General features: G+C 40.9%; 2 protein-coding genes, 1 non-coding gene and 1 pseudogene across 11 annotated transcripts in view; 3 read left to right on the top strand and 1 right to left on the bottom strand.

The window, feature by feature from the left end:
- Positions 1-10880, top strand: part of G3bp2 (G3BP stress granule assembly factor 2) — a 79721-nt gene extending 68841 nt beyond the window's left edge. For all 4 annotated transcript variants that reach the window (XM_057771828.1, XM_057771830.1, XM_057771827.1 and 1 more), the window contains 4 exons: positions 4678-4780; positions 6739-6867; positions 7568-7686; positions 7986-10880. In XM_057771828.1, the coding sequence (XP_057627811.1) occupies positions 4678-4780; positions 6739-6867; positions 7568-7686; positions 7986-8258 (624 nt within the window). In that variant the 3' untranslated portion in view covers positions 8259-10880. The remainder of the gene's footprint in view (positions 1-4677; positions 4781-6738; positions 6868-7567; positions 7687-7985) is intronic.
- LOC130875593 (H/ACA ribonucleoprotein complex subunit 3-like) lies at positions 5913-6465 on the bottom strand (annotated as a pseudogene).
- LOC130876646 (small Cajal body-specific RNA 23) lies at positions 6924-7052 on the top strand. Its single transcript, XR_009057305.1, has one exon. It is a non-coding gene; the product is annotated as a small Cajal body-specific RNA 23 (non-coding RNA).
- Positions 10881-19198: 8318 nt separating the features above from the next.
- The window catches only part of Cdkl2 (cyclin dependent kinase like 2), a 67596-nt gene continuing 64967 nt past the window's right edge, over positions 19199-21827 (top strand). For 5 of the 6 annotated variants that reach the window (XM_057773156.1, XM_057773157.1, XM_057773160.1 and 2 more), the window contains exon 1: positions 19535-20020. The gene's annotated coding sequence lies outside the window, so the exon portion shown is untranslated. Of the gene's footprint in view, positions 19410-19534; positions 20021-21827 lie in introns of those variants that run through there. The other variant, XM_057773155.1, reaches the window with a different exon arrangement.

The raw sequence follows: 21827 nt of genomic DNA, 5'->3' as shown, positions 1-21827 counted from the left end.
GAATATTTGTGTGTGTATATATATAATATATACACATGTATATATTATATATGTATATTTACATTGCCTAAACTCAGTCTGTAAGTGGTTCACACAATTTAATTGAAGCCTGTACCAACTTATGACTGTAGTGTTCACCTTAACTGATCGTTTCAGTATTCTGCTTTTTGTCTGTTTGTCATCTTACCATTTCAGAGCTTTCCAAAACTGTGGAAGTAAGACACTATTTATGCTTGCTAGAAGTTTAAATTAAATTTGAATTAAGTTTATTGGCATAGTTAAGATCCAGTTTTCCCCTACATTTTGAGTTGCTTCATTTTTCTAGAAAATTTACATTGAAAATGGTTATTGTATACATTTTCTAGATGCTTTAACACTAAGACATTGAGGTTTTAAAAGCAGTGATTATCTTGTCCTCGTGATGTTTCTACACACAGTAATCTATAGACTACTTGGTACCAAAATACCTTTGTATTTTTTTTTTCTAGTTACATATTTAAATGTGGTTGCATTTGATCACAAGCCAAAATTCCACTTTAATGATTAGTGCTTTTCAAACCCACCTGGAGAAGGGACGAGTGATTCAGGACTTGAAACTCTTGCTTTCTGTCAGATTCCTACCTAGTTGGAGTCTTTGAGTTGTTGTTTCAGAGATTTGGTGACGCTTGGTTTATTTTTAACTGACTGTATTTTGTGTATCTGGGTGTTTTACCTTGTGCATGCAATGCCCTCAGAGGCCAGAAGAGGATGTTGGTTCTTTTGGGTCTGGAAGTACAGGTGGTTGTGAGCTGCAGTGTGGGTGCGGAGGATGGAACCTCCAGGGTCACCTGGAAGAACATGGCTTAACTGTTACGCCATGGATACAGCCCAACACTTATTTTTATTAGTTAAATAATAATATTCCTTTCGTGTGTCTTCCACTAACAATTTTGTGTTCAGCATGTTACATTCACTTTTCTTTTAGGGTGTGGGTGGAACAGGGTCTCAACTGTGTATAGCCCTGGCTGGCCTTGAACTCACAGAGATCTACATTTTAGAGACAGGAAGGTCAAGATCCCACATAACTCACCCATGTTTGGACGGCTGAAATATAGTCTGGCTTTTAAATTTATGTAGGTACACATCAACTACATATGTGGTTTTACATGGGTACATTTTTCTTAGGACTTTGGAGGGTAATGTGTCTTTATATTTATACCAAAGAAGAGTACTATGTATTTGAAGTATGTCTTAATTACTAGATTCTAGACTCTTTGTGTAGCTTACATTGGAGTTAATTTTGAAGTTATTTTTATTTTCCACTCCAATAAGAAATGTTTAAAATTGAACTTTAAGGGGCTTGAAAGATTGCTCAGTAGTTAAGAGCTCTTTCGGAGGACCTGAGTTAAGGTTCCTAGCATCCACGCCGGGTGGCTTACAACTCCAGGGGCCCTGATGCCTCCAGCACCGCTTGTGCACATTTCACCATACAGGCACACACAGATACATAGTTAAAAATAATCCTCATATCTTTGTGCTATGTGTAAATTTGTGATATTTCCACTGGGTTTAGTAACCTTCAACTTCTCTTGTTACTTTTGAAAAGATTGATTTTCTTATATTTTAAGTAGATTATTTGGTACAAGGAAGTTAAGTCTACTTTTAGGGCATTGATGGCGTTGAGATAGATATAGGTCAGTGGAGTTCTTGGGAAGACAGTTTTGCTGGAAATGGACTAGCTCTTCTAAATAGCTTGTGTTCAGTGAAGGACTTGTGTATGACTGTGCCTTTTTGATTTTATTTGATCATTTTTATATTTTGTTTGACATTCATTTTCTGTAAGATCATGAAGTTAATTTGAAAGCCCTAATACAATGTAGGCTATCAGCTATTTCATCTGCTAGGAATGGCTAGTTTTAATCATTGGACATGAAGAATTACAGGAACACGATAGCTGGCTTAGTTGGCATTTATTTCTTAGCGGGGGACCGTTCTTAGCTCTTTAATCTGCTTTGCATGCACTGGTGTTCTGTCTACTTCCAAGACAGATTTACGAAATCAGTGTACAAATTATTTATAAGCTGGGAAATAATTTCTTTCATTGTCATTGATTTTTCGAGACTGGGTTTCTCTGCAACAACCCTAGCTATCCTGGATCTAGCTCTGTAGACCAGGCTGGCCTCAAACTCACAAGAGATCCGCCTGCCTCTGCTTCTTGAGTGGTGTGATTAAAGGTGTGTGCCACCACCGCCCAAAGATGGGAATCCTTTCAACTTACTTTAATTTTAAATTGTTTTGAGAATCTATTTTGGTAATATGTTTTAAAATATATTGAGGTTGGAGCAGATCCTCAAGTTCTTTGATAATACTTAGATTGAGTTGTCTTTTTTTTTTTCCTGAAAATTCTAAATACAAGGTATTATTTGCTATTTTTTCAGAAAAGATATATTTTTATCAGTCTGGGTGGTTTTTGCCTGCACACATGTGCACCATAAATGTGCAGTGCCTATAGAGGTCAGAATAGGGCCTCAGACCCTAGAACTGGAATTCTAGAGGCCTTTTAGCAACCATGTGGGTGCTGGGAACTGAAGTGGTTCTCTGAGAAAGCAGCAAGTGTTTAACTGCCTAACCCCCTTTTTTCTTTCTCTCTCTCTCTCTTTCTCTTTATCTCTCTCTCTCTTTCTTTTTTTTTGAGATAGGGCCTCACTATGTAGCTCTAGTTGACCTGGAACTCTGGCGAAATAGGCCCAGGCTGACCTTGAATTCATAGGATTCCACCTGCCTCTGTTTCCCGGATGCTGGGATTAAAGGCCTGTACCATCATTCCCAGCACACATTGTGTATATATTATATCCAGTAAGACACTAAAGTTTGAGTATTCTCCAATTCTGATTGATATACAAACTGAGTACTAAGTTCTGCTTTAAGGCTCCCTTAGTGGATGCGAGCATATATTTCTAAAGATACGCCTTTCTGGGCATTAACATTTTAGGTTGTTTATGGACTGGTAAACTCTTAAGCACAATTAACCTCATTGTCAGGTATAGAATACTTTGAACCAGGAATTGCTGAACATTTGTTCAAGCACCGTGCTTGGTGCTTGTCTGCAATCCCAGCAGCGAGGGAAGAATCGTTTAAGATCAAACTGAACTGGGGCTGAAGAGATAGATGGCTCAGTGATTAAGAGCACTGACTGCTTTTCCAGGGGACAGGGGTTCAAGTCCCAGCACCCACATGGCAGGTACAACTGTCTGTAACTCTAGTTCCTGGGGATCTAGCAACCTCACACAGATGTACAAGACATGTAGGCAGAATACCAAGGCACATAAAAGTAAATTAAAAAAAAAAAAAAAGAACAAAACAAGGCTAAAAACCCAGTTCTCTCCAGGATTGTCCCCTCCCATACATACAAAGCAAGATAGCTAGATTGACTTCATAACAAAAATGAGAACTAAATCCTCTTGTTATAGATCTCTGGCTGGCCTTGAAGTCACAGAAATTCCCTTGGCTCTGCCTCCTAAGTGCTGAGATGTGCTAGCACACCCAGTAAAATTAATTTTGTTACTAGGTAGATTTCAGGACATGTGATCTCATCTGGTGGGGAAAAATTTACATAGAAAAACTAGGCTGTAAGAAGTAGGTAAATTCTAAATAATTGCTAATGTTATAGTTTATACACACACACACACATGTCGTAGGGTTACAGTAGCTGCTATCTAAATGGGCAGTTTTGAAAGAACCATAGTACTTGTAAATTATAACATCCCAATTAATGAAAAATTGAGTGCTGCTTAGATCAAGGTCCTCCTCAGTGGTTAAAGTGCTGACTCTTAGTTGGGGGTGTCCTTTGAGGATTCATTCATTAGTTTTGTGTTTTGCTTGGGCCATAAATCCGTGGGCAGTAGAAAGCTTGCAGGGTTTGAGAATGCAAAGGGTTTGTGTTGAAGTGTGCGTGGTATTTATCATTTACAAGACTTCAGCATATTTAAGTCAGCAGTTGACAAGACAGTCCTGTCACTTCCCACCCCATTTAGGAGGGTCAGCCTTCCTAAAGGGCTTCTTTGACTATTTGAGATGTTATATGGAAGCTCTTATTGCTTTTATTTTTGAGATGTGGTCTTCCTGTTTCAAGGCGGTTTCAAACTTGAGCTCCTACCGAGTGCTGGGATTATAGGCACTTGCCACCGTGCTAAAGGGTTATGTGTCCGAATTATTAAAATATTAGTTTCAAGATTATGGGATGGGATTAGGAGATGTCATTGATGTCTGAAGGTGGCAACTAGATATTTATTGAGGAGTTATGTGTCTTTATTCTTGTCTTTATAAGAAAGCTTTTTAACTTTGTCTTATGTATGTATATGGAGTTGCTCATCTTGCATTTTGTGATTTCTGTAGCTATAACTTATGCTGTTTCTTGTGAGTATGATTTGAATTTTAAAGAGTGTTTTGTGCAAAGGCAGCTCAGTGTGAATTCTACTACAATCTTGTGACAAAATTAAGATCTACCCTACAGTCCTAGCTTGGTACAGAATAGCTTTTTAAAAGTATTTTTCAAACATAGAAAATTAGGTGAAAACATCATAAACTTAATATTATTATCCTTGCTAGTGACTTGCTAATAGTTGCTTTGGTTGGTTTTTCCTCCAGTAGAAGTTATTTCTTTATAAAAGTTTTAATAATTTTTCCATTATATTTTAGCCAAGGGTTGACGCTAAACCAGAAGTTCAGTCTCAGCCACCACGAGTGCGTGAACAACGACCTCGAGAGCGACCTGGGTTCCCCCCTCGAGGACCAAGACCAGGTAACCTCAACCCTTACACGGCCTTCGGATGTACTGGACAGTTGGAGGCTAAACTTTAAAAACTGTATTGGATTTTGTACCTGGTCCGAGTAAAGATATCTCAGCAGCGTGTTCCTATCTGCGCACAATCTACTGAGATAGCCTGGGTTAACAACTTTGAAGAGACGGTTTGTCACCTGTGGAGACAAGTTTTTTGAAGGCATAAAACATTTGTTTGTTGTTGCTGGCTTTAAGAATTCTACATTGAGCTTTTAGTGACCAGCTCACACTACACTTTTTTTATCTCTTTAGGAAAAACACTGATTCCTCTTAATTCTATTTTTTCTTAACTTTTCATCATTAACTAAGATGTTAACTAATATGGTTATTTGAATTCCCTGAGAATTTTAACAATGCTTTTGGAGGTTGGAGAGATGGCTCAGTGTTTCAGAGTACTGGTTGCTCTTCCAGAGAACCGGGTTCAGTTTACCAACACTCGGGTGGCAGCTCAGAATTGTCTGTAGCTCCCATTCTAAGGGATGTGATACCCTCTTCTGACCTCTTGGAGCACTAGGCATGCACTTGGTGGTGCACAGAATACAGGCAGGCAAAACCTTAGCTATAGTAATTAGAGAAAGGCAGCCTGGTTCTGCTATAAGAATAGACAGGTAGGGGGCTGGAGAGATGGCTCCGTGGTTAAGAGCACTGGCTGCTCTTCCATAGGTCCTGAGTTCAATTCCCAGCAACCACATGGTGGCTCACAACCATCTACAATGAGATATGGTGCCCTCTTCTGGCATGCAGTCATACATGGGGTCAGCACATTGTATTGTATACATAAAAAATAAAATCTTTTTTTAAAAAAAAAAAGATTTAAAGTTCTTGTCATACAGGGTTCCTTCCACTTGTTTGGTTAGAGAAATGCTCATTCTTTTTTTTTTTTTTTAAGTCATTTTATCTTTAATAACCTGGAATTAATTCAAAGCATGAAAAACAAAAGTTAAGATCGTTCCTTTTACGGGAGATCCCCATTACGATAGACTCAGTCACGTGGTGAGATAGGATTCCAAACAGTAAGGGAAGGTGTCATGCTTACAGATTTGGTTATAGATAACCGGCCTGGGGGCGGGCAGCAGATGAAATTAACAAACTCTCAGAGAACAGGATGCAGTTGCTGGGTCATGAGCACCTTGAAGTGTTTCTTGATGATGATTCGGTGTCTTGAGTATTTGACGTTAGGGGAGAACCAAGCAAGATGGGCAGAGCAAGTCTGTTGTCCCATAGGATCAAATTTCTTCAACGTATAGACAAAATCTCCCTATTGGTTGAGGTAATACTGGAGAAGCTTGACTGCACTTCAGCGGGAGACGCCGACCTGTCTGCAGCCTTTGCCACGAGTGCCGAGAACTGCTCATTCTTAAGCCATTTAGGTGTTGTCAAGTTTTCTTGTGTGAATGTTGCTAGGTTACTGAATTAGATGAGTTAGTTTATATGTGGCAGTACCTTAGAAGGTAAGAGAGCCAAAAAAAGGAATTGTACCATGCAAAGATGAAGTGTTTTGTATTTCAAAAGACTAAGGGGATATTGAGTGGGAATATTCCTTATTGGTTGAAAATCTGCTTATGGGTTAGTATTGGTCATTTATAATCAGATCAGTGGTCTAGGGACTGATATTCTAGTCAATAGTCACACTTCACTGTATTCATCTACTAATAATACACTTCCTGCAAGGCCTATATCTATCTGGTTTTATTAAGCTAAGGCAGCAATATTGCATGCATTTTGTTTGTTTCTGAGGCAAGGTCTCATTGTGCAGCCCTGACTGTCCTAGAACCCAAGCTCCATCTGCCTCTTGAATGTTGGAATTTAAGGCATGCACCACTGTGCCCAGCATTTGACTTTTCCCCCTCAATTCATTGCTTTCTACTGTTTTCATATGCTGTCGTAGCTTTAGTATCTACTTTTTTCTTGTCTTTCAGGCAGAGGAGATATGGAACAGAATGATTCTGACAACCGGAGAATAATTCGTTATCCTGATAGTCATCAGCTTTTCGTTGGTAACTTGCCTCATGATATTGATGAAAATGAACTCAAAGAATTCTTTATGAGTAAGTGGTTAATTTTGCCTTCTATATTAGATTTACTGTATTTCAGACAACCATAGTTGCTCGCCGGGGCTCAGTCCTCTCCTGCCTTGTGGTCCTGACCTGCCCTCCATGAGCAAGAGAATCTGGACTGGTTGGGGGTGTCCTGTCCAAGTGGACCACAGGACTCCACGGTTTTCAGTACAACAACTCCACCACCTAGCATGCTTTGAACGTGAAGGTTCCCTTCAAAGAGGATATTCTTGAACTTAAATGCAGCTGTTTAAAAGGAAGAAATAGGTATATGTTTTCATAGTGAAGCCCAGTTTTTAAATGACTTGTCTCTATATTGTATCTCCTGCTTCCAGTCTCACTAGAATTGGTCAGAAGGGAGAGATGATAACATGATCCCCAGTGACTGCTGAGTGTTGTTGGCCTGGTTCAGGAGATGAGAAAGAACTGGACAAAACTAATAGTCTTACATTTAGAACTAGAAGACTCGCTGGTAAAGACGGAAAATTTTTTTTGTCTTTTTAAAACTTGACAGGTAGTGATTCCTTATGAACACTAGTGACACACATTTGCAGTTTTAGTGACGTCCCTCCTGAGCAAGTGGTACTACAAGAATCACCTTGTTTTATTTTCAGCTGGATGAGAAACATTTAAAGTCACTAGAATGTTTTGTTAAAATATTTAACCCTTGGTGTAATGTCTATTTTCACAGGTTTTGGAAACGTTGTGGAACTTCGCATCAATACCAAGGGTGTTGGGGGAAAACTTCCAAATTTTGGTTTTGTGGTTTTTGATGATTCTGAACCAGTTCAGAGAATCTTAATTGCAAAAGTAAGTGAATTTTGATTTTCCCTTTTGTAGTATATAGTATGAATTGAGACATTTTAAAACCATAGAAAATATTTATGGTAAGCTAAAAATAGTTAATTATGAAATGGTATTATGCAAAGAATGAATAAAGAGGTTTATTGTATGTATCTTAAATTTCATTTGTTCGACTGAAAAAGGCCAAAATTTGTATATTAAAACTTCCTTAAAGTTTCTTATTTCTTATATTAAAAAAATTATATATGCAAATTAATATTTATTCTTGTGTATCCCACCCATGTTATTTTTCTCCTTTTTTAAAGCCAATTATGTTTCGAGGAGAAGTACGCTTAAATGTGGAAGAGAAGAAAACGAGAGCTGCCAGAGAGCGAGAAACCAGGGGTGGAGGTGACGACCGCAGGGATATCAGGCGCAGTGACCGAGGTCCTGGTGGTCCACGTGGAATTGTGGGTGGCGGAATGATGCGTGATCGTGATGGAAGAGGACCACCTCCGCGAGGTGGCATGGCACAGAAACTTGGTTCTGGAAGAGGAACTGGGCAAATGGAAGGCCGCTTCACAGGACAGCGTCGTTGAAGTTCCACTGTGGGCAAAGTTTCGGCAGTGGTACCTAACTCATCGTGTTTGCATTCTTGTTAAGTTTTTTTGGCTTTTGGAATGTGACACAGCCTTTTTGATCATTTCTTTGATGTGAAAGCATCTTTTGGTTATCAGTTAAATTGAAGTGGACATTATTCCCCCAATTTCACAACAGGATTCATATTGTTAATTTATAAATCTAGACTTGGAGAATTAAGGACTGAGAAATGACCATATCTTAAACTGTCTACAACAAAATGAACTTTAAAGGACATGCCCACTGAATTCAGGTCATTTGAGTTTTTATTTTTGTTTTTTTTTAATCCTCTGCTGCACATTTTGTTTAAGTGTTAACTGTTTCTGCTATTAATGTTGGAAACACAAATAGTGCAATTTGTGCAATTGGAGAACTTGCCTTTTTTTTTTTTTTTCTTGGCTTCCCCCCAATACAAACCAACAGAAACTTGTTATGTATTCATCAAAATGCACTATCAGGTACTCTGAAGTCATTAACGTTGACATCTGCACCAGGAGGCAACAGGGAAAAATATCTTTTATCTTCTTTTCCAGTAGAGAATAGTTTGTGAAATGATGAGGGCATTTTATCTGCTTGCTGTGACCAGCGTGTGCACACACAAACCTTACTTAACAAGACTGCAAATATTCCAGAAGGAAATCATTTAGTTATGAACGAAATAACAAAAATGAGAACCTCAAATGCTGTGGTCTTAAATACTAGGCCAGATTTAGCGGCTCCTTATCGTAAGAGTTTTCGACCTGCCCTCCTGAGTACAGGGATGGCTGGCTGCTCAACACACTCCTCCTCCTCCTCTTTCCTTTCTTTAAGCTGTGGACAGTGAAAACTGTTTGCTGTATTTTTGTTCTCTGGTAATGTAATAAGCATGATGGTGCCTTCTACAACATCATTCCAGTCTTGCTGGTGATTCTGTGCAGTGTGGTTATCAGTTGCTGTGCTGCGAAGCCAACCAGCTGCAAAACGTTGAAGAAAATCATTGATGTATAAAAATTGCAGTATCTTTAAAATCAGTAAAATGGATGCTTATTTATCTTGTTCTTTAGTTAACAACTTCTCTGTTCTATGTGGGAGGGAGTCTTGTGTGTTTGAAGGGGGCGGAAGTCAATTATTTGAGTAAGTCTAGTTGACTTTTAGCTCGAATGTGAACTATAAAACGTTATCACTTAATGCTTGGAAAAGTAAAACAACTTGATGTACATTTTAGTCACATTTTAAAAGCAGTCAGATTCCCCAAAATGGCAAGTAAACTTAAGTGAGGATACTGCGGTTTTCAGAGGGAAGAATGGCAGCTCCGAAGATTTGGGGGGCAGGGAACTGTCATTCATTTTGCACAATTCTTGAACTGATGTCAGCACCCGAATGGCTCCTGAATTTAAGTCTGGGACGACATCTTTTTATTTTTACATGAATCTTTAAACAATTCTGTGAGCAAAGTTTCTAGCTGCTGGATTTATTGTGTCTTTATAGCAGGTTCCAGTAAACCACAAGAATGACAAAGGTTATCCGCTTTTATGGTTGGAACAGTTGGTGTGTATCACATTTCTGCTGTTTCAAGCAAGAATCGGAGTAAACAAGTGTGACCACTCAAAGCTGCTTGTTAGTTAACATGGAAGACTTCTCCATCCTACCTTAGTGAAAACAAACACACACTTGACATGGTAGCTAGTCGGTTCTGAACTATGTGACTGTTTGCTAGTTAGTAAACCGTTTTTGTCAGCTGGGCAATATGGGTAAAATTTATTGTCTCTTTCCCCTTTGAATGAGGTCTTCCATGTTTGAGGAAATGTCTTGCACTATTGCATATATTTTGTGGACACAGATTTTTGTAGTTTCCATTTTGGAAGGCTAAGGTTTTTTGTTTGTTTGAAACAGTTTTACACTTTCTAATGTATAGTACTTGAAGTTCGTACTAGAGAATTACTTTGGAGTTTTGAAACTTTTATCCAAACTACTTTGAAATAAGTGGCTTTATTGTCAGCGGTTTTCCCCTAAGTGTACTTTTCTTTTGTTCTTATTTCCCTCTTTTGATTGTATGTATGTGTAAATACTTTCACACACATAAAAACACATGGACACAGCATATATATTTCAATCCAGGATATTGCCCTTTAACCCATAGAAACTGTTATGGCAACAAAAGACAGAGGTGTTAAGTGTAATAGAGAAGTGGAGCTCAGAGCCATTCAGCTTCATCCAGCCTTTACATACCACAGATGAGACATGAACACACCACACGGAGAAGTTTACATGGTGACTTCACCTGCAGAACTGTGGACTTTCAACATTTTGTCCCCCTTTCAGTGACAAACTAAAACATTACTCATCTACCATTTCTGTTATTTGCTGATTTATTTTATTTTGATGGTAATATTCTATCCTTATGACACTATTGCAACCAAATTGGCTTTACCATCTTGGCTTTAGTAGGTATAGAGGAAAATGGATTACCATCTTTATTTTGTAATGTGTTAAGCATTATATGCTGGTAGAATCTAGTTTAATTGTTTCAGGTGGAAAGTATTCTTTTTGAGTTTCCATTTTGAATGTGTTTGGACTAAAACAATAAACTACTGATGTCTGCAGCATTTATCTATGTCCCTAATTTAATCTGAAGTTACATTATCCCAAATATTTTCTTCCAGTTGCATTTCATACAGTCTGAATTAGAGAAACAGTTTGAAAAAACTGCCTTTTGTTACCACATTTGGTATATAAGAAATCAAAACATTTAAATAATATTGAAACATGTCAGTGCTGGCCCAGTCTATTTTGATACCTAGTTTACAAGTAAAAGAGTGTCCCAGCAGACTGAGGAAAATGAAAAAGTGCAAATATACTTTCAGATGGTTGTTGGGAAGGGAGCTCTGGTGATCAGGCTCTGTATACAGCTACTTTGAGGCCAGCCTGGACTACTTAAAATCTCAGGTAATCCCAACAGAGGTAGGCAGATCTCTGAATTCAAGGCCAGCCTGATCTATAGAGAGTTCCAGGACAGGCTCCAAAGCTACATAGAAATCCTGTCTTATAAAACAATAACAAAGCCCAAAATCTCAACAGGAATAGCAAGTTTGTGAATGTGTGTTAAACAGAATGTGACTATCAATAATGTTTTAAAATTTTTTGAGACAAGGTTTTTCTGTGCATCCCTGGCTGTCCTGCTGGCCTTGAACTCAGAGATTCATCTGCCGCTTTCTCCTGAGTGTTGGAATTAAAGGTGTGTACCACCACCCTCTGCTCAAAAAAAACTCTTGAAAATAGGCCAAAATATGCAGGAGCAAGTTACTGGGTCTGGGATTTTTATATTTTGGAGACAGGATCTGGAGAACTTAATCAGGCTGATTTCATTCCAAGCTCATGTCATCAAGGGATCCTGTGCTATGGCCTCCCAGACACTGGCGCTGCTGGTAGTATGCAGGTGTGGATGATTGGTTTGCCTGGCTTATTTTCAAAATGTTTTTATGGTGTTGAACATTGAGCCTAGACCATTCTCTTACTAGGCAGGTATCTTACTACTCAAGTTGGCTTGGAAAATTCTCTTAAGTATTAATAAAGATGCAAAAATTATCATGTGAGGATCACCGACAGCACAGCTACCTGGTTTATCCAATAATAAATGGTTTATCCGGGATCAAAATGGGAGAGAATGTAATAGTGACCGTCAGTGGTCTATATGACCTGGATACCAAGTAATGCACACTTGAGATGGAGTAGTTTCTCAAGGAATCTGGAGGGAGAGTATTTCAAGTGGAAAAACAATGTAGCCGTCCACGTTTCATAGAACAGTTTGGATATTCGTGATGAAGCATCAGTCAAATGTCTAATTTGGCTTTTTAATTTTTTTTTTATTATTATTATCTTTTGGTTAGGCAGGGTCTCACGTTGGTGCCCTGACTGGCCTGGAACTTGCTATTTAGGCCGAATTGGTCTCAAATTCCCTGTGTCTTGAATCTGGAAATAAAGGTGTGTGCTGTTACTCCTGACTAATTCTAGAATTCTAAAATGCTCTGTGCTGAGTGTTTTTTGCAACCTCTGGAGATCATCTAGGAAGAGTACAGAAGAGGCTGAACACTAAGCTCCTGCATCCTCTCCTAATTAAAGGTCAAGTGTAGGTGTTGCAGGCAGAGAACCCTGGGACATTACAGAGGACAAGGACTGGTGTCCTGGGAAAGAATAGGCGGTTGTGCTGAGTGCTTTGGAGAAGTCAGAACGACAAATGCCTTACTGCAGAGCGGCTGTCGGGGAGTGGAGGTGCAGCAGCTGCCTCTGGCCTCCCGTCTTTTAGGAACAGTTGAATGGAGGGCCTACTAGGTAGGTGTAGGGCAGCTTTGAGATTGCCTTAGAGCGTAGCACATGAAGGGCCTTGCTAAGTTTTTATGGACCAGGTCTGGGTCCATGAAAGTCTGTCATGAACTCATTGACAGCGAGAAATAAGCCATCTGTAGGGATAGGAGAGGGGCAGGTGATTATGAGTAGCAGGTTATATGCCCTGGATAACTGGCGGCAGCAGGTAGGATATAGTGGCTTGCTAACCGCCATCTCGGTGAAGTGACGGCCGAAGCCTAAGAGGACTGCAGGTAACAATGGAAACTGATTCTGTCTTCTGAAGTTGAAAACTTGTGTATGGGTGTTTGGCTCATGTATCAGTGTGCTACTGTGTGCCTGGTGCCATCAGGCCAAAACACTGCCCTCTTGGATGCCCCAGAACTGGTTTTACAAACAGCTAGCTGTGAGCTGCTGTGTGGGTTCTGGAAGAGCAGTGTACTTAACTGCTGAGCCACCTGTCCGGCCCCTTTTTCTGAAAATGGGCTTGAGAACGGGGTTAGAGGCTACAGGAAATTAAAGGGAGGATTATATGTGAGGCATGTTACCAGTGGGAAAAAAACAGCTCCACATAGTTTAGTATTTGAGGATTAGATTCCTGAATTAGCACCAATGTCAATATCTTAGTGACTGTCAGTGCAAAATATAGGCTATGTAGAACTTGGAACAAGTGCTATACAGGATTTTCCCTTTGCAGATCTTAACAGCCTTTGGTGTGGGCATGGGTGGGGATCTCAGATCTCAGTATGCAGACTTGGTTGGCTAGGAACTCAGAAATCCTGCCTCTACCTCTTTGAGTTGCATGCCTGACTTCTTGAGACAGGGTGTCTGTCTTGTAACCCTGGCTCTCCTATAACTGGCTATGTAGACCAGACTGGCCTAGAACTTGGTCTGCCTGCCTTTGCAGATGCTGGGTTTAAAGGTGTGTGCCATTATGCTTAGCCCTAAGTTTTTACTAAGTGAAATCACTGTAGGTGGAGAGCAGAATTAACTCTTCTTTAGATCAAAGAACCTCAAAATGAGTCACTCTGTTTTTATTTTTCCTCCCCTCTTTTTCTTACTGGACTCAAATCCACCATTTTCTTTTGGTTTTTAGAAACAGGGTTTATCCCTCTTAGTCTGGCTGTCCTGGAACTTGCTCTGTAGATCAGGCTGGCCTTAAACACAGAGATTGGCCTGCCTCTGCATCCTAAGTGCTGAGATTAAAGGCATGTACCATCACTGCCTAGCAGCCCCCAAGTTTTTAATAGTGTGCATTGTGTTCATAGTTATGGTACAGTATACTGTAACAGAGAACCTTCTTTGTGTCAAGATATTAGAACCCTTTTGTTTGCTTGATGACTTGAGTAATACCAAAACCTCTCAATAATCAGATTCTCGGAACTGCAGAGGCCTTGGGGTAAGGGTAGGGAAGCAAGGAATGGCTCGTACGTGCTTGCCTTTGGATGACAAGATGTATAGTGATGGCAGTTATGAAGTAGTTTAATAGAGATAATTGTCAGTGTGAGGACTGTAAGCTTAAGATTTATAAATTTACTAAAAAAGGTATTTCTGGGGAGGTGAGTAATTCTTAGTTTCTTTTTTAATTGAGAGGTAATTTACATGCCTAGCAATCACTTTAAGAATTTTTTATTGCCTGTGTGTGCACATCAGGTAGCTTTCAGGAGTCAGCCCCCCTCTCCTGGATCCCAAGGATCCATCTCAAGTCTGTAGGCCTGGAGACAAGTACCTTACCCACCTAAACATCACATTGACTTTTAGTCGCCTGGTTAAAAGTGTACAACTGAGATCTTGTTGATTTCTCAAGGTTATATAACCATCACTACTGTCTTAAGTTCAGAATATTTTCATCACCTCCCAAAAGAAACCCTATACCCATTAGTGATTATTTCCTTTTCCCATGCACCTCTAAGTCAGTGGTTCTCAACTTTCCTAATGCTACGACCCTTTAATACAGTTCCTCAGGCTGCGGTGACCCCCAACTATAAAATTATTTCATAACTTTTGCTGCTGTTATGAATAGTAGTGTAAATAATCTGATATGCAATCCCTAACGGGGTTGGAACTCCCAGGTTGAGAACAACTACCGTCTAACTCATGGCTACCATCTTTTGTTCCTGTGGGTCAGCCTATGCTGGACATTTCACATAAAATGGAATCATGAGTAGCATTTTGTGTAGCATCTTCCCTTTATAGTATTTTTATGATTCATCTACATTGTGATATGAATCCACTTCCACTTAATGGTTGAAGAATGTTCTATTACAGTGGAACTGCTACAAGCTGCAACATTATACAGTAATTGTTCAGCCATCTTTTCATGAGCAATGTATCAGGACCAAGGGATCAGGTAAAGGCTAAACCAAAAGGCAAGGCTTGTTGGCATTATTGCTTTTTGAATAAAGTGGCTGTCCTTTGTTGTAGACTTTGCTGTGCTAGCTCCCTTTCTGTTACACGTTTGGGGATTAATTCCCACACTTTAGAACTGTTTAGTGAAAACAGTTTCCCACTGCCAAGTCTTAATCCTCTCTCTAGGTTAAGTGCAGAGATCTGCCTTCCTGCAATTATCTTTATCAGCAGGCATTTGGTCAGAGTTTAGGGTCCAGGCAAAGAGCATCCCATCTAAGATAGTCACGGATCTCCAAGGACAGACTTACTACCTGCCCAAGCTGCTGCTCTGGTTTTACCCCACAACACCCACAATTAGAACAGCTGATAACAGCGTAGCCCGAAACTGATAATTTAGAGCCTGGGTCTCTTGGTTTAGAGCAGTTAACTCCAGACCTGCGGCAGTAGTAACTAGTGTCTGGTGTATGTGCTATCCGGTCAAGAGCCACCAGCTTCCCCTAGGTTGCCTAGTTACCTGGCAGCCTCTATACATACTGGGAGAAAAGGAGTGGTGCACTGATTTAAGAATTCTGGCCCTGGAACCTGCTAGGGCTGGAGAATTGCTGGTCTTAAGGATACATGTGACTGGGAACGTTTATAATGGGTAGAACGAGGGAGAGTGCAGAATGATGTAGTGGAAAGAGCAAAGGAGAATTGATAGAAATGAGAAAGGAGGAAGAAGAATAAAGAAGACAGACGATTCCTGTTGAGTAGATTTCTACCCCTCAGATTTCTAGCCCCTCTTTTGCTGTCTGTGGCATCTTTAACTGAACCCTGAAAGAGAGCCTTAAAGGTGAAAACTTTTAAGTCCCCTAAACTCAACCTTCTTAATGCTGTGATCCTTAAATACAGTTCCTCATGTGGTGACCCCTGGCCATAAAATTTTCATTGCTACTTCGTAACTGTAATTTTGCAACTGCTATGAATTGTAATATAAATATGTTTTCTGATGGTCCTAGGTGACCCCTATGAAAGGGATGTGTAACCCCGAAGGGGCCAAGGTCCACAGGTTGAGAACCACTGTTAGAAGGGAATGAAAATGCTGAACCACATCCTCAGTCTTAACAGATTGGTTTCTCTGCTGATGGACAGATTGGTTTCTCCTCTTGGCTGCTGTCAACACTACAACCACAAGCGTTGAAATTGAAGCTTTTCTGTGAATGCAGCTGTTAATTTCTTGGGTGTGTATTGAGAAATAGAACTGCTATGTTGTTACAGTCCTCCACCCATTTACAGCTCTGCTCTGTCGCCATTTCTGGAGGACTGGGCTCCACCTCAGGGCATCTCCAGTGTTCTCCTCTCATTGTCACTAATTCTGATGATTTTTTAATTTAAGAGCCATTTTATGGCTTTCCTACTGTGAGTGGTTCATGTTAATGGCATTTTTCTTACTGTTCTTTCTTTGAACTAAAATACACTTTCTGCTTAACTTCAGCTACCCAAAGGAAGCACTATATGGTTCACCTTTTTTGTTATTATTATTTTGCGTGCCAGAGTTTGTTATTGCTGGACAATGGCCTTACTGCTGCACCGAGTCCTCACATCTGAATTCGTACCCTTGTGGATCAATTATTTTGTGTCATATCTAAGATTTCACAAACAGCTTTTTCTGATTTTTGTCTCTTATTTGTCCCTCTTAAATTACTCTTGTCCTGTCCACAGTTATAGTCACTCCCTCCAGTTCTTCATTTTCAAATTACCAGCTAGCCATTATAATTTATCTATTGTCTAGATGGATACCAGGCTTTCCCCACTGTTCTCTGTTCCTTTGTTTAATCATCTCGTATTACATACCCATTTCTCCATTCTTGCCCTTGAGCTTGTCAAATGGTCAGTTTTCACTGTAAATTCATGGTATCCAGGTTCAGGTGGGCACATTGGACTTTTTATTCTGGTCATATTTGAGTGACTGTTAGAACTACCTACCTAAGGGAGTTTAAGCTTACAAATTCTTGAGCCTCAGTCTGACCAGTTCTTTAGTTACCTTGTTTTGTTTGAGACAGAGTCTCAGTATGTACCTCTGGGTTGCCTCGAACTTGCTACGTAGCTTAGGCTGGGCTACCTGGGATTAAGGTTCTCACTACCATGTCAAGCTGCCCAAAACCAGGTTTACTAGAAGAATGAACTTCACTAAATGAACCAGGTTTACTAGAAGAATGAACTTCACCTAGACTAGCTAATGTGCACGCGTTCTCTCTGCTTATTCTCTGCTCTAATGCACCCTTACACTTGGTATCTCACCAATTCTTCACTTTGCCTCCTTAGCTCACATTTTCCTTACCAGTTATTTTACTGTTTAAGAAAACAAAGGCCGGGCGGTGGTGGCGCACGCCTTTAATCCCAGCACTTGGGAGGCGGATCTCTGTGAGTTCGAGACCAGCCTGGTCTACAAGAGCTAGTTCCAGGACAGCCTCCAAAACCACAGAGAAACACTGTCTCGAAAAACCAAAAAAAAAAAAAAAAAAAAAAGAAAACAAAGAATCCCATTTGTTTTTCATAAGCTCTCTCTTCTCTCCAGGAATGGGGTTGACCCAGGATGTAATCTTCCTTCCTTCCCTTCATGAGAGTGTCTCCTGTAGCCCAGGATGGCCTTGGATTTGACTTGTAGCCAAGAAGGAGCTTGAGTTTGTGATACTCCTGCTCCCCACCTCTGAGGGCTGAGATTACAGGGCTGCCCCACGACCATAACATCTTCTTATAAAATGTGGGGTGTCGATCCCAGTCCATCGCTGAACTGTTCTCCCAGGTTCCAAAGGGACTTGTACTTCCTGAATGCCCTCTATCTCCTTTAGTTATTTCCCACTTGCATTGTTTTAAAATGCTTTCTCAGGGCTGGAGAGATGGCTCAGTGGTTAAGAGCATTGCTTGCTCTTCCAAAGGTTCTGAGTTCAATTCCTGGCAACCACATGGTGGCTCACAACCATCTGTAATGAGGTCTGGTGCCCTCTTCTGGCCTGCAGACATATACACAGACAGAATATTGTATACATAATAAATAAATAAATAAATAAATAAATATTTTTAAAAAATGCTTTCTCAAGAAGTATCACCTGTTCACTTTTGGCCTTTATCCTTTCTGTTTCCATGGATACCCAAGGGTTATTTCAGTTTCAGGGCCTCTTCGAAGGCCCTGAAAATGTTCCCTTTTGTAAGGCTGGAAAAAAGTAAAGTACTTATGAGCTTCCTACTCCCAACAAACCTCAGTTTATTCATAAAAATTCATATGAGAGGCTAGAGAGATGGCTCAGTGGCTAAGAGCACTTCCACTCCCGAGGACCCAGGTTTGATTCCCAGCATGCACATGACAACTCACAAGCTGGCTGTAACTCCAGTTCCAGGGGGTCTGATGCCCTCTCCTGACCTCTATGGGCACCAGGCACACTCACGGTGCTTAGACACACATGCAGCCAGAGCACACAAAAAATATTTTTTTAAAAAGCTCATGTTTGTTACAGTTTAAAGGAAAGAGATGGGACATATCTTCAGCTTGGTCACAGCTCATGGCTACATTATGACTCATCTTGGGTTGTCCCCAAAAGGTGATTTCCATAACCAGATCCCAGACTGGTCCTCAAAACTGTAGGTTCGCGAACTAGATTTTAAGCAACTTGGTGAAGGTAGGTAACTGAGCACTGGGAGATTACTGCAGAACCAACCGAAGAAGAGATTCTAAAAGAATTGTTCTTACACCTTACTATGCAAGAACGATCCCAGGGTGCTGGCTAGGGCATGCCTGGTATCAGGATCCTTCCCTGGTTCCAGCTGCTTTAGAAACCAAATAGGATTACAAATTGTGTGGCTATTGTAAAAGTAAAAATATTTGGTCTTACACTCTCAGTCCGTTAAAAATGAGGGAGAGCCCCCGTTTCCCTGCTTCCTGTACGACGTCAGCACACGCAAGATGATGGTCTACAGATCTTGCCCAGTCGTGGTTTATCTGTTCTTCAGGCATAAGGAAGGCAAGTTTTAAGCTTCAGCATACCCATCCTTTCGTGTCTACTCTGGGCTCTACCCCAAATCATGCCCTAGCATGCTGGCGTCCCCAGAGTCCTTTTTCATGTCAAGGCTGTTCACCAAATACCTCGTTTACCTGCCTCTGCTAAACAACCTACTAAGCGCCTCGGTCCACCGCCCGGAACGGAAAGGAAGTGAGGAATCGCGGCTGGGCGGAACCTCCCTGGGTGGGGCCCGCGCTCCGCCGCGCCCCGGGCGGGTAAGGTGGGCACCTCTCACGGTCTCCTCAGTCCTCCAAAACCGCCACCTTCGCCCGCCTCGTGGCCACTCGAGGAACCAGCGATCCCTTGAGGGCAGAGGCGGTCTGGCCCGGGCGGAAAGGTCCCTACAAACTTAAGCCCGTAGGTGTGGAGACGCGAGCGTCACCTGACCGAACCTGCGGACTCCAGGTGAAGGGGCGGGGCGGGATGGCGCGGAGCCAATCATAGCGCCTGACGACAGCGCTCCACCAATCAGAATCAGGGAGGCTCCGGCGCTCGCGGGGCGGGCTCGGGCGGGTGAGAGCCGCCCCCTTGCAGCTGGGTGGCCAACGCCTTCGCCCAAGGGTTACTTGGTTGAAGTGGTGCTGCTGCCCCGAGCTGAGCGGACCGCAGGGCTGTCGGCAGGCGGTGCCCTCTTTCCCTAGCTCAGTTCTCTGCAGCTCTTGGCCGTGACAGGTGCTTGTGTCCGCGCCTATCGCGGACGCATTCTGACCCCGGCTCTTCCTCTCTCTGGAGACTGCCTATGGCTGGGGACCGAGTGAGGTCGTTGCCTTGACGACGGCAGCATGCGGCCCGCGGTCCTCGGAAGCGTGAGCTTGTGGAGGGCAGAAGCCAATCTGCCTCCCTACCTGCTTCACCTAGGACCAGTAACTGCGTCTGCAGAGAAAATCCCAATACTGGGATTGCTAGTTTTGCTAGTCAGCATCTTTTAGATCTGCTAGCGAGATGCATATCACCTCCAATTTGTTTCCAAGTTGAAAACCTTTGGCTCTTTCCATGTGAAGGGTTTGGAAGACATAGTAAGTATAATACTTTTTAAAGCCCTGTTATCTCGTTCTTTTTATCTATAGAAGATTTCGGTCTGATTTTAACCAAAGAAAATTGGTGGTATTTGAACAGTATGCTTGTATGGCACAGATCCTAAATTACTGTAGTGCCATCGTACCAGGCTCCCTTTTTGTGTGCCACGTGATAGTCATAGATTTAAGAGCGGAAGGCAAGAACAAACATAGATTATAAATAACTGAGGAAACAAGGGGTATTTTAGGCCGTGATACTTTTAAGGTATTTGTAGACAGACTCACTTGAACGAGCAGGTGTGCTCAGTGTAGTGTGCCCACATGCGCAGTTGGTTGGGAGAATGAACTTGGAGATTGTATGATACTAGCTCATGATATGTTTCAGAGCTCTGTAGACATGCTTAAAGTAATTTTTATTTTGCTCGCGTTGCATCTCCAAATATCTAGGATGCCAATTACAGTATGATTAAAAACAGTCCAGGATATAGTTTCCAGCTATTTGTATTATTAGCATTATTAACCTAAAGCGTGCTCCTTTATAATATATACTTCATGGAAGGCTAAAAACTAAGCATTAGAAGGGTTTTCCAAATATAAACGTTTTATTAAAAAGTAATTAAAATTAAAGAGATTTAAAAATGCCAAATATATGGGAAGCCAGTGCCTGGGACACTGGAAGTAGGTTTTAGTAGAGTCTGATACCCAAACCAAAATAAACTAGTGAAGGGTTTTGGATTTGATGTTCATGGGGATTGGTTTCATCCCCATCACTCTGCGTTTGCAGTTCGCAAATCATGGGTGCTGGGTGGTGTAGTTCTGTGGCAGAAAAAACACCTTCTTAGCCTGTTGGAGGCCTGGGTTAATTCTCTCTCTCTCTCTCTCTCTCTCTCTCTCTCTCTCTCTCTCTCTCCCTCCCTCCCTCCCTCCCTCCCTCCCTCCCTCCCTCCCTCCCTCCCTTCCTCCCTCATCTCTATCTCATAAAACCTCAAACTGTTAAATATCAAGAGTTGGAAATGTAATATATACTTTGGATTATTGTAATTTCCTAGAATAAAAAGACAGTGGGATTTTTTTTTTGTATGTTTGTTGGTTTTCCCTTTGCTCTTCATATGCAGATAGAAAAGGCACTAAAACATCAGCGGTCTTTATAGTTTTAGCTTCAGATCGCCATAGTACTCCATCAGTATTAAGAGGAAAGAATCGTTTTTGTTTTACAAGTTTGGTGTTTTGTATGGTCAGGCTTTAAAAATCCAACTATGAGTCATTTGAATATAAACTTACCTGATGGTTAAGCCTTTCAAACCCCTGTAGAGACCAAAGTAGGATCTGGGGCAATGGTTTTTATTCATGGCTACTGGAATTTAAATTTCAAAAACCAGACTTAAAAACAAATAAAATTTATTTTGGACATGGTGGCATACTCTTTTAATCCCAGCACTTGTGAGGCAGAGTCAAGTAAATTCTATATAGTATATAGAATATTACTATATTACACCATACTAATAAGCCCACATTCTACCACTGAGCAACATTTCCAGCCTAAAAATAATGATTTTTTTTTCTGTACTAAAGCATGCAATATGGAAAAAGTTGATTACTGGATTTTCATCAATTATTGATAAAATAAGAAGATTCCATTTATGATTGATTTTATTCAGAAAATGCCTTATAATGAGATAAAAGAATCCTGGTACAGAATTTAAGTCTAATATAGTAATTTAATCAGTATATAAGAAAAGCAGAGAAGAAACTTGTAACATGGCTCAGAGCTTAAGAGCTCTGGCTGGAGCCTGGCGTTGGTGGCCCA

This window comes from Chionomys nivalis, chromosome 6 (genome assembly GCF_950005125.1).
Source record: "Chionomys nivalis chromosome 6, mChiNiv1.1, whole genome shotgun sequence".
Classification (NCBI taxonomy): Eukaryota; Metazoa; Chordata; class Mammalia; order Rodentia; family Cricetidae; genus Chionomys; species Chionomys nivalis.
The sequence above is the reverse complement of the archived record's forward strand: the minus strand, read 5'-3'. Positions and strand labels throughout refer to the sequence as shown.